General features: G+C 42.6%; 1 protein-coding gene across 5 annotated transcripts in view; it reads right to left on the bottom strand.

The window, feature by feature from the left end:
* The window catches only part of LOC137376137 (regulator of G-protein signaling 7), a 477,275-nt gene that overhangs the window by 79,960 nt on the left and 382,139 nt on the right, over positions 1–15,176 (bottom strand). For all 5 annotated transcript variants that reach the window (XM_068044150.1, XM_068044151.1, XM_068044152.1 and 2 more), the window contains 2 exons: positions 11,018–11,069; positions 2,485–2,549 (listed from right to left, as the gene is read on the bottom strand). In XM_068044150.1, the coding sequence (XP_067900251.1) occupies positions 2,485–2,549; positions 11,018–11,069 (117 nt within the window). The remainder of the gene's footprint in view (positions 1–2,484; positions 2,550–11,017; positions 11,070–15,176) is intronic.

The raw sequence follows: 15,176 nt of genomic DNA, 5'->3' as shown, positions 1-15,176 counted from the left end.
TCCCTAAACTTCTCCCTCTATGTAAACTCACCTAACCCAATTCATGGCCTCCCCTTAAGCTTGCTATTACCTCTCTACTTCCATGATCTCAATCACAGACAAGGCCATCTCCAGTCACTTCATTGTACCTCTAACCACCCATAACCCCTACTAACCACACTTCCTTCTACATCCGCCACTGCAAAAAAATCTCCATAAGTCACTTGCAATTGCACTTTTAAATTCCCAATTGTCTAGCTTTCATTTACCACAATACTTTTGCAGCTGGTGCTCTGTTGAAACACACCCACAACGTCACTTTGATGTCCTGCTGACCAGTAAAATCTTAACTCTTTCCCATTCTGCTTGCTTCCCTTTTATGGCTCCCTTCGTTGCTCCCTGAAATCCAAAAGTGGCACAGACTGCGCATATCTGATGCATAACCAGTTTAGCCATCTGTCACAACTGGCTGGATCATGTCAAACACCATCAGGCCTCACACTCTATTCTCCTAAACTTATCCACTACTCCACAATCACCCTGAAGAGCCAAGATAGGTTTTGGCTTCTTTCCTTCACTGCCCCTTAAAATCCTCTCCCTACCCCTAAACCCTGACCTCCAACAGTGCTAGGAGCTCACGGACTCTTTGTCACTAAGATTAGGACCAAACATTAAGCTGCCTCTTTTATATCCCCTCCTTTCCTTTCCTCCCAAGCAAAACCTCCTGTCCCCAGGCTCCCTTGGCCCTATCCTTGATCTTTATCCAGTTTTATTTGTAACTTCTCTCATGCTCTCCCCCAAGCTCACCAATTTCAACCCTACCCTCCTACCCATCCTCAATCTCTGAATCCTTACAGAACTGTCTGAAACATGATAATGAATTACCTATCATCTCAGATTGTTATGGATAACAGTTTTAATGGCTGGCTTATTAATTTCCAGGATACAGCATTAACATACAAATCCCAATTCAATAATGCTTGTCATCTCTTACTGTCAAAGGTGTAAAAATGAACTCTGCACCTTGGAGCAGTAAGCCTTAAAAATCCTGAACGTGAATTCATATTAAGAACATACAGCTTAAACTGACATTCCATACTAGGTCAAAAAGCTAATTCCCAATCATGACAAAAGCCATCAACAAAGGCCAATAACATTTTGGGTTTTATAAATAGGAGCATAGAGAAAAAAGTATTGTAGAAAACATTGGTTAAACCACAATTAAGGGAGGTTTAGGCATCCCATTATAGAAAGAACACAGAAAGAGACCATACAGTGTAGATTCACGAGGATGGGAATGGAAAGCCAAAATTATAAGGTTAGACTTGAGAAACTAGGACTATTTCCAGTGAAACAGAGATGGCCAATCAAAAATTTAATATGGATTTTCCTCTGGCTGAGAAGTCAGGATGAGGGGTCATCAATTTAAAATTGCCACTAGGTGAGGCAAGAGGTTAGATGAAACTTCTTTACACAAAGGATTGTTGGAGCATGGAATTCTCTGTCAGAAGGTGAGATTGAGGAAGAGAACATTACATTTTTTAGTGGGAATGTGAATAAATATTTGAAGCAGAGGACGATACAGGGCTATGGGGAAACAGCAGGGTAGTGGCACTAGTTTTGTATTGCTCTAGCAAAATCTAGCTAATACACAATGGGCCAAAAGGCCTCCTCTTGCACTGTTAACGTCTATGGTACTATGGACTATATCATACACAATCCCAGGCAACAGAAGTGCATGTTCAATAGATTACTACATTGCTAAATCTTTATCATCCTACCAATGGAGGCAGCTCACATCAACTACATTAAAATTAAGGCTGTACGGTCGATTTTCCTCTGAGTCAATATGGTAGCGCAGGTGCAGAATAGGAGCAGTGAGATCAGAAATTCAGGTGAGCAGGTATCAGGAATGTTTTGTGCCCACTTCCTTCTACTTGCAATTTGTGTGCTAATGCTTTGATGGATATTTCATGCCATAACCTGTATAAGGTTCTAAAATTATTACAAAAATATTTAAATGAATGATTGCCATAATTTCTCAGCTTTTGTGCTAGGATTGAGCTTTTGTCATTCAAAGCAGCTTCACTTTTTTTAACTGTTAAGGTTTTACATGGGGTCTTGTTCTCTGCTGAAAGTGGTTTGCCATTGTTTTGACATAGATATGTCTGAGCAGCTTTTGTAACAATTTCAAGGCTTTGTTTGTAGTTGTCTCATTCAGTCACATTATAGGATCCCGGATGCAAAACAGTCCTAAAATAATTAGTCTATGACTCATTTAACATGCACTTCATAATTTGAGCATTAGTCAGTTCATTGCAATTTAAAATTCAAACTCAAAACTATTTTAAAGCTGGAGAGGCATTTTCTAAAAGCTGAAGCGTGTGAGATATTTTTAAGTACCTAATGATGATGATACTCATATATTTGGTGAGCCACTCAATGCTTATCCAAACAGTCAGTAAATGCTGTCATTCAAGTTAAATCAATCAAAAGGGTACTCACAGCTTCGTAGTCTGCTAACTCGAGCCGTGCTTTATTTTGCATTGTTCGCTTGCAGAGGTAAACCGCTGTCAATAGAAGCAAAATAATTATTGTAGCCTTGATGAAGCAAAAGAACCGGGGGAGATGAGCTGAATTTCTTTTCAACAACAAGTTGTTTTAATCTCGAATGCACTGTTGAAAGGGTGGTGCAAGCAGATTCAATAATAATTTTCACAAGGGAATTGGATTTGTACTTGAAAAGGAAAGATTTGCAGGTCCAAAAAGAAAGAGCAGGGGAGTAGGGCTAATTGGATAGCTCATTCAAAGAGCCAGCACAGACATGATGGGCTGAATGGCATCCAACTGAACTGTGTGATTCTAAGCAATAAAAATGAAACAGATGGAACATGATAATGGTCACATAAAAATAATTTTAAAATAGGCTGCACAATGACTGGCTGCCTTGTTGCACTATAGTAAATTTAAATCAGACATATTTACAAAAGTTGATTTATAAAGAGACTTTAATGGAGATGTAAGCACCACAAATTTCCTCAGGGTTTCTCCCCATTCACTGCTGCAACGTTGGAGGAAGATCTGCAGAAATCCCAGACGGATGGCTGAATGGGGCTTCTGCTGAAAATACAATAGCCAATCGGGAAAGGATGTTACACCCCCTCCCCCACCCTTCCCCCTCCGCCCCAGGAAACACCCAACAAAGCTGTATTGTAGTGTCAGGTTGTTCAGTTAGATGCACTTCTGCTTCTATGTCAGAAGGTTGGGCATTCATGCCTTATTATGGAGTTGAATACACTGGCAGCAAATTTCCATGGGCTGAATGGTGTAATTCAACTGTTAGTGTAGCACAGGGGGTGGAAAATCCTAACGCAGGCTGTGATTTTCTGTCTGTTTAGGTTTGTGGCAGAATCTTCATTTGCCTCAAATGTATAACCTGCGATGTTGGAGGGTGCAGGGTGCAGGGCGGGGGAGTGGTTGGTAGGGGAATTCCTGTAATGAGTTATTTTATTTATTTTTATTTATTTAGAGATACAGCACTGAAACAGGCCCTTCAGCCCACCGAGACTGTCCGACCAAGAACCACCCATTTATACTAACCCAACAGTAATCCCATATTCCCTACCACCTACCTGCACTAGGGGCAATTTACAATGGCCAATTTACCTATCACCTGCAAGTCTTTGGCGGTGGGAGGAAACCGGAGCACCCGGCGAAAACCCACGCAGACACAGGGAGAACTTGTAAACTCCGCACAGGCAGTACTCAGAATTGAACCCGGGTCCCTGGAGCTGTGAGGCTGCGGTGCTAACCACTACACCACTGTGCCTATGTTGTCTGATGCAACATAAATGAGATGCGTGGAGTCCAGTTGGTTGAAGATCTCAAACAGGCTTATTAACAGCTAAGCTATTATATACAATATAGCGCTAACTATTTACAGAACCTTACTCTGGGTGTTACAGTTGCAGACTGACTCTGGCTCTAAGTCACATAACTGTAACTGGTACTTAGCTCATTAGCATACTAAGATCTTAAAGAGACATCAGTCTTAAAGGCAATCAGACAACATTCCCTTTCTTTCCAAAGTTAAGTCTTCTATCCTAAAAGTAAAAACACATACAATTAGATATCAATATTATTTACACAGGTATTGAGATTATGAACTTTACACATGCAGAAGCTTAATAGTCCGCATATCATTTCTGTGGTTTGACAACTCTTCCAGATCTGCTTATGGTATAACCTACTGGAGATGTCATCCTTGGCTGTTTTGGGTTTGCAGGCATGTTGCCACTATGTTGGTTGTTCCTGTTGTCCTGTTGTTCCATCACACCCTAATCGTCGGAGTGCGTTGTCTCGAGTCCGTTGTGCGCAATTGGAGTACAGCACACTTTTAGGTGTCTACCATTCCTTCTCAGCACTGCTCCTCTAGGTGTCGTAATCTTGTAGGACCCAGGCTCATTTCAAATTTTGGACAGCACTGCGGATAGCCATGCTCTCATGGTGGGGTGTATGACCCTGACCTTTTTTCCTACATCTCAGAGAATTTGGACAGATGGTGGCTTGGCAGAGTTGCCCACATTTGTCTGCCAAACATGATCTCTGCTGGTGACCATAAGCCCATATCCATACATGTAGCTCTGAGGTGGAGCATGGCAACACGAAAATCTTGTTTCGTTGTCCTACACTTCAGAGGTGAGGTGAGAGTGACTGCCCTTGACATCAAGGCAGCATTTGACTGAGTATGGCATCAAGGAGCCCTAGCAAAACTGGAGTCAATGGGAATCGGGGGATAACTCTCCGCTGGTTGGAGTCATATCTAGCTCAAAGGAAGATGGTCGTGGTTACTGGAGGTCAATCATTGCAGTCCCAGGACATCAGTGCAGGAGGTCCTCATGGTAATGTCCTAGACCCAACCATCTTCAGCTGCTTCATCAATGATCTTCCCTCCATCATAAGGTCAGAAGTGGGGATGTTTGCTGTTGATTGCACTATGTTAAGTACCATTCGCAACTCCTCAGATACTGAAGCAGCCCGTGTCCATATGCAGCAAGACTTGGACAACATCCAGGCTTGGGCTGATAAGTGGCAAATAACATTCGCGCTGCACAAGTGCCAGGCAATGACCATCTCAAACAAGAGAGAATCTAACCATCTCCTCTTGACATTCAATGGCATTACCATCGCTGAATCCCGCACTATCAACATCCTGGGGGTTACGATTGACCAGAAACTAAACTGGACGAACCACATAAATGCTGTGGCTACAACAGCAGGGCAGAGTCTGGGAATTCTGCAGCAGGTAACTCACCTCCTGTCTCCCCAATGCCTGCCCACCATCTACAAGGCACAAGTCAGGAATGTGATGGAATACTCTCCAATTGCTTGGATGAGTGCGACTCCATCAACACTCAAGAAGCTCGACACCATCCAGGACAAAGCAGCCCGCTTGACTGGCACCCTATCCACCACCCTCAATATTCACTCCCTCCACCACCGACGCACAGTGGAAAAATGTGTGTACCATACACGAGATGCACTGCAGCAATGTACCAAGGCTCCTTAGACAGCACCTTCTAAACCCGTGATCTCTACCAACTAGAAGGACAAGGGCAGTAGATGCATGGGAACACCACCACCTGCATGTTCCCCTCCAAGCCACACACCATCCTGACTTGGAACCACATTGCTGTTCCATCACTGTCGCTGGGTCAAAATCCTGGAACTCCCTTCTTAACAGCACTGTTTGTGTACCTAAACCCCAAAGGACTGCAGCGGTTCATGAAGACAGCTCACCATCATCTTCTCAAGGGCAATTAGGGATGGGCAATAAATGCTGGCCTAGCCAGCAATGCCCACATCCCAAAAATGAATTTTAAAAAATGGATAAGTGACGACTGTGTGAACCATTTGCTCGGCAAGACTATAAGATCTAGGGTAATGTGGTGAGGACGTCACATGTTTTACGCCCCATTTGGCGCACATATCCCTGAAAGGTTTGCCCATCTACTGTGGCCCATTGTCTGAAATGCTTTCTTCAGATGCACTGAATAGACAGAATATAGCACTCAATGTGTCTGCGACAACCGCGCTTGAAGTGTCTTTCACCTGTCTGATAATTGGAGTGTGCATCCGACAGGACGGCAAACCAATTGCATTCGGGTCCAAATGTTCATCCTCAACACAGTCCAATTACTCAAACATAGAGAGTGAAACACTTGCTCTGGTGCTTGGGATCATAAGGTTCCACACCTACCTGTTCGGCAAGCAGTTCACGGTGGAAACTAACCATAAACCACTGGAGGTGATCTGGCGCAGACCATTGACAAGCGGACCACCTCGACTACAGTGGCTCTTAGTGAAAGTACAAGGGTACGACTTCGATGTCTGCTACAAACTGGGTACCAAAATGGTCACCTCGGATACGCTGAGCAGATTGCCAAACCTGAGCAAGAATGAAGAAGTTCCACTGGATCTACAAGTGGATGGCTTAGACATCAAGGTGGAAGATGTACTCAAAATCGATTTATTGCAATTTGGTCAGCACTAATGTGACCAACTACATTCAGAAACAGCAAATGACCCACAACTGAAGGCATCCATAGGTTCAAGGACACCTGTTGCTAATATTTAAATAAAGTAAGTTGCCCCAATCCCAAATGCTCTGGTGATATCAGGAGCAGAGATCACCTGCTTGTTTATTTTCAGAGCCACAATCTTCAGTGCAATACTGAGGGAGTGCTACAATGTTGAAGGTGCTATTGTGGCCCTGTCAGTCTACTGTGATGGAAGTAAAAAAAAACCATAGCACTAATCGAAGAAAAGCAGGACTGTCTCTATGTCCTGGGCACCACTCCTCCCTCAACCAACATTATCAAAAGTAGATTATCTGGCCATTCATTCATTTGATGTGTGTGGATCCTTGCTGTTTGCAAACTGGCTGCTGCATTTGCCTACAAAATAACGATGACTCCACTTCAAAAATAGCCCGTGGGTTGTTAAGCACAAAACACTATGGAACTTCAGGGTAGTTTCAATTCTTGGAACAGTATGTTCCAAAACTGAAATAAAAACAAGAAATGCTGGAAATACTCAGCAGGTCTGGCAGCAGCTGTGGAGAGAGAAGCAGAGTTAACGTTTCAGGTCAGTGACCTTTCACCCACCAGCACTATGAATGTGATACTAACTACACCCTGCTTTCCAGGTCAAGGCCATTTATATGTTCCTTAATTCACAGGAGTACTGTGCTGAAGATAACATGGGCTATGGTGCTTTTCTACATCCAAAATTAACTATTTTAATTGTGTTCCTTGCTAATCTATAAAATATTTCTTTGCTAATCTTTAAAATATTTCTGTACTCAGCAATGATTTATTTTACTTATTTCTCTCACTATAAATCAATCTTTGCATTGCCATATTTTCAGTTGACTTAGTCCCAAGTATTTACAATTCTGCAATTGAAAGGAAGTCAGTCAAACAGCACAATTTGCAAACTGTATCACATAAACAGTATTATTTCAAGAATCCACCTACTATCAACATACTGTTGAAAAGCTTGGTGCTTTGTCAACAAGGCTCATCATCTGTCAGCAAATTATAAAACTTGTCGACAGTAGATCAATGGGTGAGGAGTTTTCCATTTCAGAAGTCATCAGACTACCCTGTTGGCTCAGCAAGTTTACACAGAGATTAGCCAGATCCTCAGGGGAATCTAGAATATGGGGGCACAGGCTCAGGATAAAAGGTCAATCATTTAAGACTGAGATGAGGAGAAATTTCTTCACTCAGAGAGTTGTGGATGCTCCATCGTTGAGTATATTCTAGACTGAGATCAATAAATTTTTGATCCCTCAGGGAATCAAGGGGTATGGGGGGCAGGCGGGAAAGTGGAGATGAGGTGGAAGATCAGCCCTGATCCTATTGAATGGCGGAGCAGGCTCGGAGGGCCAAATGGTCTACTCCTGCTCCTACTTTTTATCCTTTGGAAGTGCGTGCGTATGGATTCAGGGTGAAGACATGATTAGTTTATCTGTGCTGCTCCCTAAAGCTGAATAGCCTGTCAATGCTACTTGTCAAAGCTGATATGTGAATCACGCCCATGTGGGTAAACAGCAATATAGAAGAAGTACCAGTAAGCTTCCAGGATTGTATCCCAGTTAATGCCTTCAGGAGAGAAGGGGGAGGAATAAGTTGAAAAGAAACAAATGAAGGAGGTCATAGACACAAAATAAAAAGCTTTAAATCCACAGCTTGTAGGTTTTGGCCCTGACTGGCTTCCCTCCAGAAGTCAGCCTAATTGACAGGCTTAGCTTCTAGTCGTACAGGGAGCATTCTAGGTAGGTCTGATACTTGGTAGGGATCCAATCGCCATAGTGGGATGGCAGGGGGGGGGCGGGGGGAGGGGTGGTGTGAAGTGAGAAGTTGAGAAGTCCAAGCACTTACCCCGGGGGGATCCGATCCCTGACTCTGGAAAGGGGATCGAATCCCTGAACCCAGGAATGGTGGGGAGCGGGGGTTCGATCCCAGGGGTGTTGTAGATCCTGAAGGTGGGTCTGCTCTCCTACCCCAGGGTTGTCCAACATACAGCCCACGGGCCAGAATCCAGCCCGCTAAATGTTTCCATCTGGCCCACGGGTGTAAACTGTACTTGGGCCATTCCTCATCCTCTCCAGAGGTCTGGGACTGGAGATGAGAAATTTCCCTTTGTTTTCTTCTTGCAGACCGGCTTAAGAAAATATTGTGCTGAGTTTCACAGCTGATAGATCCTGACATCGGGAACAGCAGTTTCTGAACTTTGGACAGATTCAGGATTTTTTAAAAGCCTGCCAGAAACCCTGAATCTGTCTGAAGTACAGAAAGTGCTGTTCTTGATGTGAGGATCTGTCAGCTGTGAAACTGACTTGAGATTTTAAAACAACATCTGCTGAGCGTTCCCGCTGTCTGCAACTGTCAGAGAGAGAGAGAGAAAGTGGGGGACAGAGAGGGAAAGAGGAGGACAGAGAGAGAGAGAAAGAAGGGGACAGAAAGAGAAAGGGGGACAGAGAGAGAGAGAGGGGGCAGAGAGAGAAAGGGGGGCAGAGAGAGAGGGAGAGAGAGTGATCAAGATCACTCCTGACAGAATGACATCTATCCGGAATACTCTGCATCATTACAAGTGAGCAGGCAAACATTGACTACTTTTGCAAGCAAAAAATGCCAGGTATCTCACTAAATCGGTGTCCATCATAGTGACCAGAAAGTAAGTCAATAAATTGGTCTTCTCATTTAAAACTTCTTCACAAGAATGTGCCTTTGTTGTTGTTTTGATTAATAGTAAGATAAATTTTAATACCTTTATCTTTCAGAAATTTCCTCATCAACCTTCCATGTAAGTCAAAAATTATAATGTGGCCCCCCACACGAAAAGGTTGAACAACCCTGTCCTACCCCAATAGGGGAGGGGTTACGATCCTGAAGTGGGAGTCCAATCCCCAATCTGGAGGAGGGGTCCGACCTAGGGGAAGGTGGGGATTCTGATGGTGGAGATGCTGGGTGGACGGGGTTGAATGGGGTGGGGGGGGGGGCAGGGTGGTGTGGTTGGGAGGAAGCAATTTTGCTCCTCCTGGCCCACAAGCAGTGCTGTGAAGTCACTTGCTTTCTCCCCCCGAGGCTGTCCTCACCTTGCTGCAGCCGTTGGGTCACAATTTAACCTCCAAAACAGGTTAAATCCAAGGCTTCCAGACTCATTAATATTTATAAAATACCTATCCACCTCCTGGGAGCGGGTTGGGTGCCCACCCCTTGTCCCACCTCAGTAAAACCCAGAAGTTAGCAGCTTCTCAATGTCCTGAGGATTTTTGCCCATTTAACCCCTATCCACACCGGTCCCACCTGCTCATCCACATTACAGTGGCTATAACAGGATAGTCGTGTGCGTCCATTAGAAAAGAATTTATTTATTGATTATGATCACACAGCAATCTTCCTGCACCATCCTGTAGAAACAGAACCATGGCGTGTAAAGGAAACCATTTATTCAATACATGAATTAGCCATGCCATGGGTGTGCGCTGATTTTAAGTATGAAAAACTAACTTCAGATAACACCCACAAAATAGACCCAGGAATGTTCAGCATCTGTGCACCATCAAAGTAATTCAGGTGTGTTTGGGTTAACAGAATTGTTTTAAAGATATAGGAGGGGATGAAATCCTAGTAATTTTGGTATGTTCAAAACCCACAGACCTTTTTGGCAAATTGTAATACAACCTGGAAAAAGCTTCTTGCACTTGGCAGGCAGAATTTGATTGATGGAATGGGGTTTTCTCCTGTTTACTTCTTATAGAGTCATAGAGGTACAGCACTGAAACAGGCCCTTTGGCCCACCGAGTCTGTGCCGACCAACAACCGCCCATTTATACTAATCCTACATATCCCATATTCCCTACCACATCCCCACCATTCTCCTACCATCTCTCTACACTAGGGGCAATTTACAATGGCCAATTTACCTATCAACCCGCAAGTCTTTGGCTGTGGGAGGAAACCAGAGCACCCAGCGGAAACTCACGCGGTCACAGAGAGAACTTGCAAACTCCGCACAGGCAGTACCCAGAACCAAACCCAGGTCGCTGGAGCTGTGAGGCTGCGGTGCTAACCACTGCAACACTGTACCACCCATGTGGCTATTACTTTATTTCTACCATTAGAGATAAATGAAAACACTTTAGTTGTTGTACAATTACACTAGTAAAAACATAGCTTCTTCTTATTCTCCACTCAGCTACATTATTTTAGACTGTTGCTTTCTTCAGGGTCCAGAATGCCAAGACAAGTTACAAGTTTTAAATGTGCCATGTTAAATTAAAAACTATCTGACTTATGTCTCTATAAAATTGTTAATAATTAATCATATCATATTTAGATAAAATGTTATAATCTAGTCTACTGAAATTAAACTATGCATTTTATACCTCCTACATTTGTAAATAGCCTTCACTTATTATCATGCCTCCTGTGCATATATTGAGGAATTACCTTACATAAGTACTAACCATAGTCGGTGTTTTCTGGCTCCCAGCAGTTTGATGGCCAAAAGTATGGTGTCTGTAGAAAACAAAGTAGAAAAGTACAACATATTTGTAGTTTATTTGTTGCTTTTGAAAGCATCAATTAATTATTCATTTTCAAGTCACTTAGCATTTAACAAATCCTCTATTAAAATCAACTATTAATACAACCTGATGTTTCACTGAAGGTTCATCCATGTTGCTATGATAAGTCCTTGTCCCAACTGACCGGGGTAAAAATTCAACTGGGCCTGTTTTCGTGCAGGCGCAGACAGCCCAAACCGGAGGTCCCAACGCTGAACCAAAATTGATTTCAGACCTGATCTGAATACTTTGGACGAGCTGTTGGTGCCTTTGCAGGCAGTTTGCCCATTTCTGAAAATTAATTTCGGGTTGCACTCCATAGTGACAGTGGCCCTCAGCTAAGTGCCGTTTGTGTGGGGTTAGGGGGAGGGGTGGCAGGCACTGGTTGAGGATAGCGGGGGTGGGGGGAAGGGTGGAATGATTACGGCCAGCAGGACTGGTATGGGGCCAGGTGAAGCACTTCTGATCCTCCTGGCTCCACATGAATTGAAATTTAATAAACCTACTTACCTTTTCCAAAAGGCCCAAGTATAGGGTGATTTCACCATGCCACTACTAGGAAGATGATTAAATAGGAACAGGAGGCCGTTTAGCCCTCGAGCCTGTTACGCCATTCAATGAGATCAAGGTTGATCTATGATCTAACTCCATATATTCACCTTTGCTCCATTTCCCCAATACCTTTGGTTAACAGAAACCTATCAATCTCGGTTTTAAAATTAACAATTGATCAAGAATCAACTGCCATTTGCGGAAGGGAATTCCAAACTTCCACTACGCTTTATGCGTAGAAGTGTCTCCTAACGTCACTCTGGAAAAGTCAGGCTCTAATTTTTACACTATTTCCCCTAGTCTTAGACTCCCCAACCAGTGGAAAGAGTTTTTCTCTATCCACCCTATCTGATCCCTTTAATATCTTGAAAACTTCAATCAAATCACCGTTATTTTCTAAATTCCAGGGAATATAACCCTATTTTGTGTAATTTAACCCTTGGAGTCCAGGTATCATTCTGGAAAATGTATGCTGCACTCAAAACCAATGTATCCTTCCTAAAATGTGATGCCCAGAATTGCTCATAGTAATCTGGGTGTGGTCTAACCAGGGCTTTGTATGGCTGAAGCATGACTTTTATCCCCTTGCATTCTAGTTGGCTAGATAACAAAGGACAGCACTCCATTAGCCGTTTTGATTATCTTTTGTACCTGTTCATGAAATTTTAATGATCTATGTACCTGGACTCTTTGGACCTCCACTGTTTCTAGCTTTCCACCATTCAGGAAGTACTCCGTTCTATGCTTTTTAGGTCCAAGGTGGATAACTCACATTTGCCTACAATGAAATCCATTTGCCACAGTTTTACCCATTCACTTAATCTATCAATATCTCTGTAATTTTATGCTGCCATCTACACTGCTTACATTGCTGCCTGTTGTCATTTGCAAAAAAAAGGCTGAGACACAACAACTGCTACAATGTCTCTCGACAAGCTAAGATAACCTGGCCAATAAAATATAACAGCCTAGAAATTATCACGAACAATGTCACTGTACAAGTGTGCAACATACTTATAGCTGAGCAGATGGTTCACCATCTCTGGAGATTTCTGTGGACCAGGTGATGACATCTCATTTACCATCCCAGATGAGCCTGAGCCTCATTATGCATTCCTCTTTCATCATGTCCAAGTAACTGACTCTTTGATGGTAGCTTTGCTGTCTTGGGTAATTCGATCTGTGAGTCCTGTTCTTCCTATGCCCGCTGCACTCACACATCACACTATCCTCCTGCTTCTGCTGCTCTGAGACAGTCAGTAATGGCTGCAGTGCCCATACTGACGGCCAGAAATATCCTCAGTGCTATTCACTGCTGTTCAAGCTGTAACTATACTTCATAACCTTGCCCTTTAATCGTCTGACTAAATGCAGATATGACTTGCAGTTCAATACTCAATTTTCATTTATATCTCCTCCAGAGTAATTCAACTCTATGACACAATTCACAGCCAAAACAAATTGCTTTTTTCCATTATATTTTCCAAGTGGAATTTTGAATAAGGGCAACCTTCACAGTAGCACTTAATATGGATGAATAACCCATTAGCACACCACTAAATCGGCAGTTCTACGTTTTCAGTAACATTAGCAAACAAGGGAAAGTGTAACTCGTAATTATGTAATATTTGACAGCAGAATGATAAATGTGATTGACAGCCATTTCTTTGCAGCACCTTAGAACACTTTGCGTGGATAAATTAGAAAACATATCAAAAATTGTTAGATTAGTGGTGGCAATGTTGCCATATCATCCTTTGGAAGCACCACCCTCTAATTGTAAATGGGACCATTAAAGTTTACAGCACAAAAGGTGGCCATTTGGTCCATTTTGTTAAAGTAATCTGAAACTAATCCCATTGTCCTACTCCTTAAAACCTACAAAGCTTTTGGTTATCTGCTCTCATATATCCATATGTAGCTTTGTGTCACATTTTGTTTGATAACGCTCCTGTGATGCACCTTGGGATGTTTTACTATGTTAAAGGCGCTATGCAAATAGAATTTGACGCTGTTGTTGTAATATCATGATCACTATTTTTCTTCACATGATGTACACTTAGATAATAATAATGGGGTTGAAATCATGCTGGGTGATATTGCATGAAATGCATTATTTTAAGTGGTGTAGTGGTAATGTCACTGGACTAGTGGTGCAGAGGCCTGGGCCAATAGTCTGGGGACATGGGTTCGAATCCCACCATGGCAGATGGTGAAATTTGAATTCAATTAATAAATCTGGAATTAAAAAGCTAGTCTAGTGCTGACCATTAAACCACTGTTGATTGTTGTAAAAACCCATCTGGTTCACTAATGTGCTTTAGCAAAGGAAATCTGCTGCCCTTACCTGATCTGGCTGACATGTGACTCCAGACCCACAGCAATGTGGTTGACTCTTAAATGCCTTCTGAAATGGCCTAGCAAGCCCCTCAGTTCAAGGGCAATTAGGGACGGGCAATAAATGCTGGCCAGCAGCGATGCCCACATCACACAAACAAATAAAAAAAGCTAATATTTTTGTTAAAATAGTGGATGAAGAAATTTCATATAAATGCATGAATGAAATTGTTACTAATATTGCATGCCACTATTGCCAGATCAGTGGGAGGCATTCAAAGAAGAGAAAGTAAGGGTTCGGAGCAAGTATGTTCCCTTAAAGAAAACAGGTGGGACTAACAAATCCAGAGCCCCCAGGATGTCAAGGGGCTTAAAGGAGAGGATAAAGAAAAAAAAGAGAAGCTTATGGCAGATATCAAGGACTCAATACTACAGAAAACCTAGAAGAGTATAAAAACTGTAGGGGAGAAATTAAAAAGGAAATTAGGAAAACAAAGAGAGGGCATGCAAAAGTATTGGCAAGTAAAATCAAGGAAAAGCCAAAGATGTTTTATAAATACACAAAGAGCAAGAGGATAACTAAAGAAAGAGTAGGGTCTATTAGGGACCATAAGGGTAACCTATGTGTGGAGGTGGAAGATGTGGGAATGGTTCTTAATGAATACTTTGAATCTGTTTTCACAAAAGAGAGAAACAATACAGACATTGAAATCAGGGAGGAGGAGTGTGAAATAGCAGATGAAATTAACATAGTGGAGAGAGGAAGTATTCGGGGATTAACATCATTGAAAGTAGATAAATCCCCAGGCCCAGATGAAATGTATCCTAGGCTGTTAAGGGAAGCTAGGGAAGAAATAGTGGAGGTTCTGTCATTTTCCAGTCCTCTCTGCCGACAGACATGGTGCCAGAGGACTGGAGGACACCTAATATTGTGCCAATTTTTTTTAAAAGGGAGAAAGGGATAATTTGAGCAATTACAGGCCAGTCAGCCTAACCTCGGTGACGGGAAAATTATTGGAAAGAAGTTCTGAAGGACAGGATAAATCTTCATTTAGAAAGCCACAGATTAATCAAAGACAGTCAGCATGGATAACCTGCCTGACTAACATGACTGAATGTTTTGAAGAGGTAACAAGAAGGATCGATGAAGGTAGTGCATTTGATGTACTCT

The sequence above is a fragment of the Heterodontus francisci genome, chromosome 13, assembly GCF_036365525.1.
Source record: "Heterodontus francisci isolate sHetFra1 chromosome 13, sHetFra1.hap1, whole genome shotgun sequence".
Taxonomy (NCBI): Eukaryota; Metazoa; Chordata; class Chondrichthyes; order Heterodontiformes; family Heterodontidae; genus Heterodontus; species Heterodontus francisci.
Note: the sequence above shows the minus strand (reverse complement) of the source record. Positions and strands in the feature narration are given on the sequence as shown.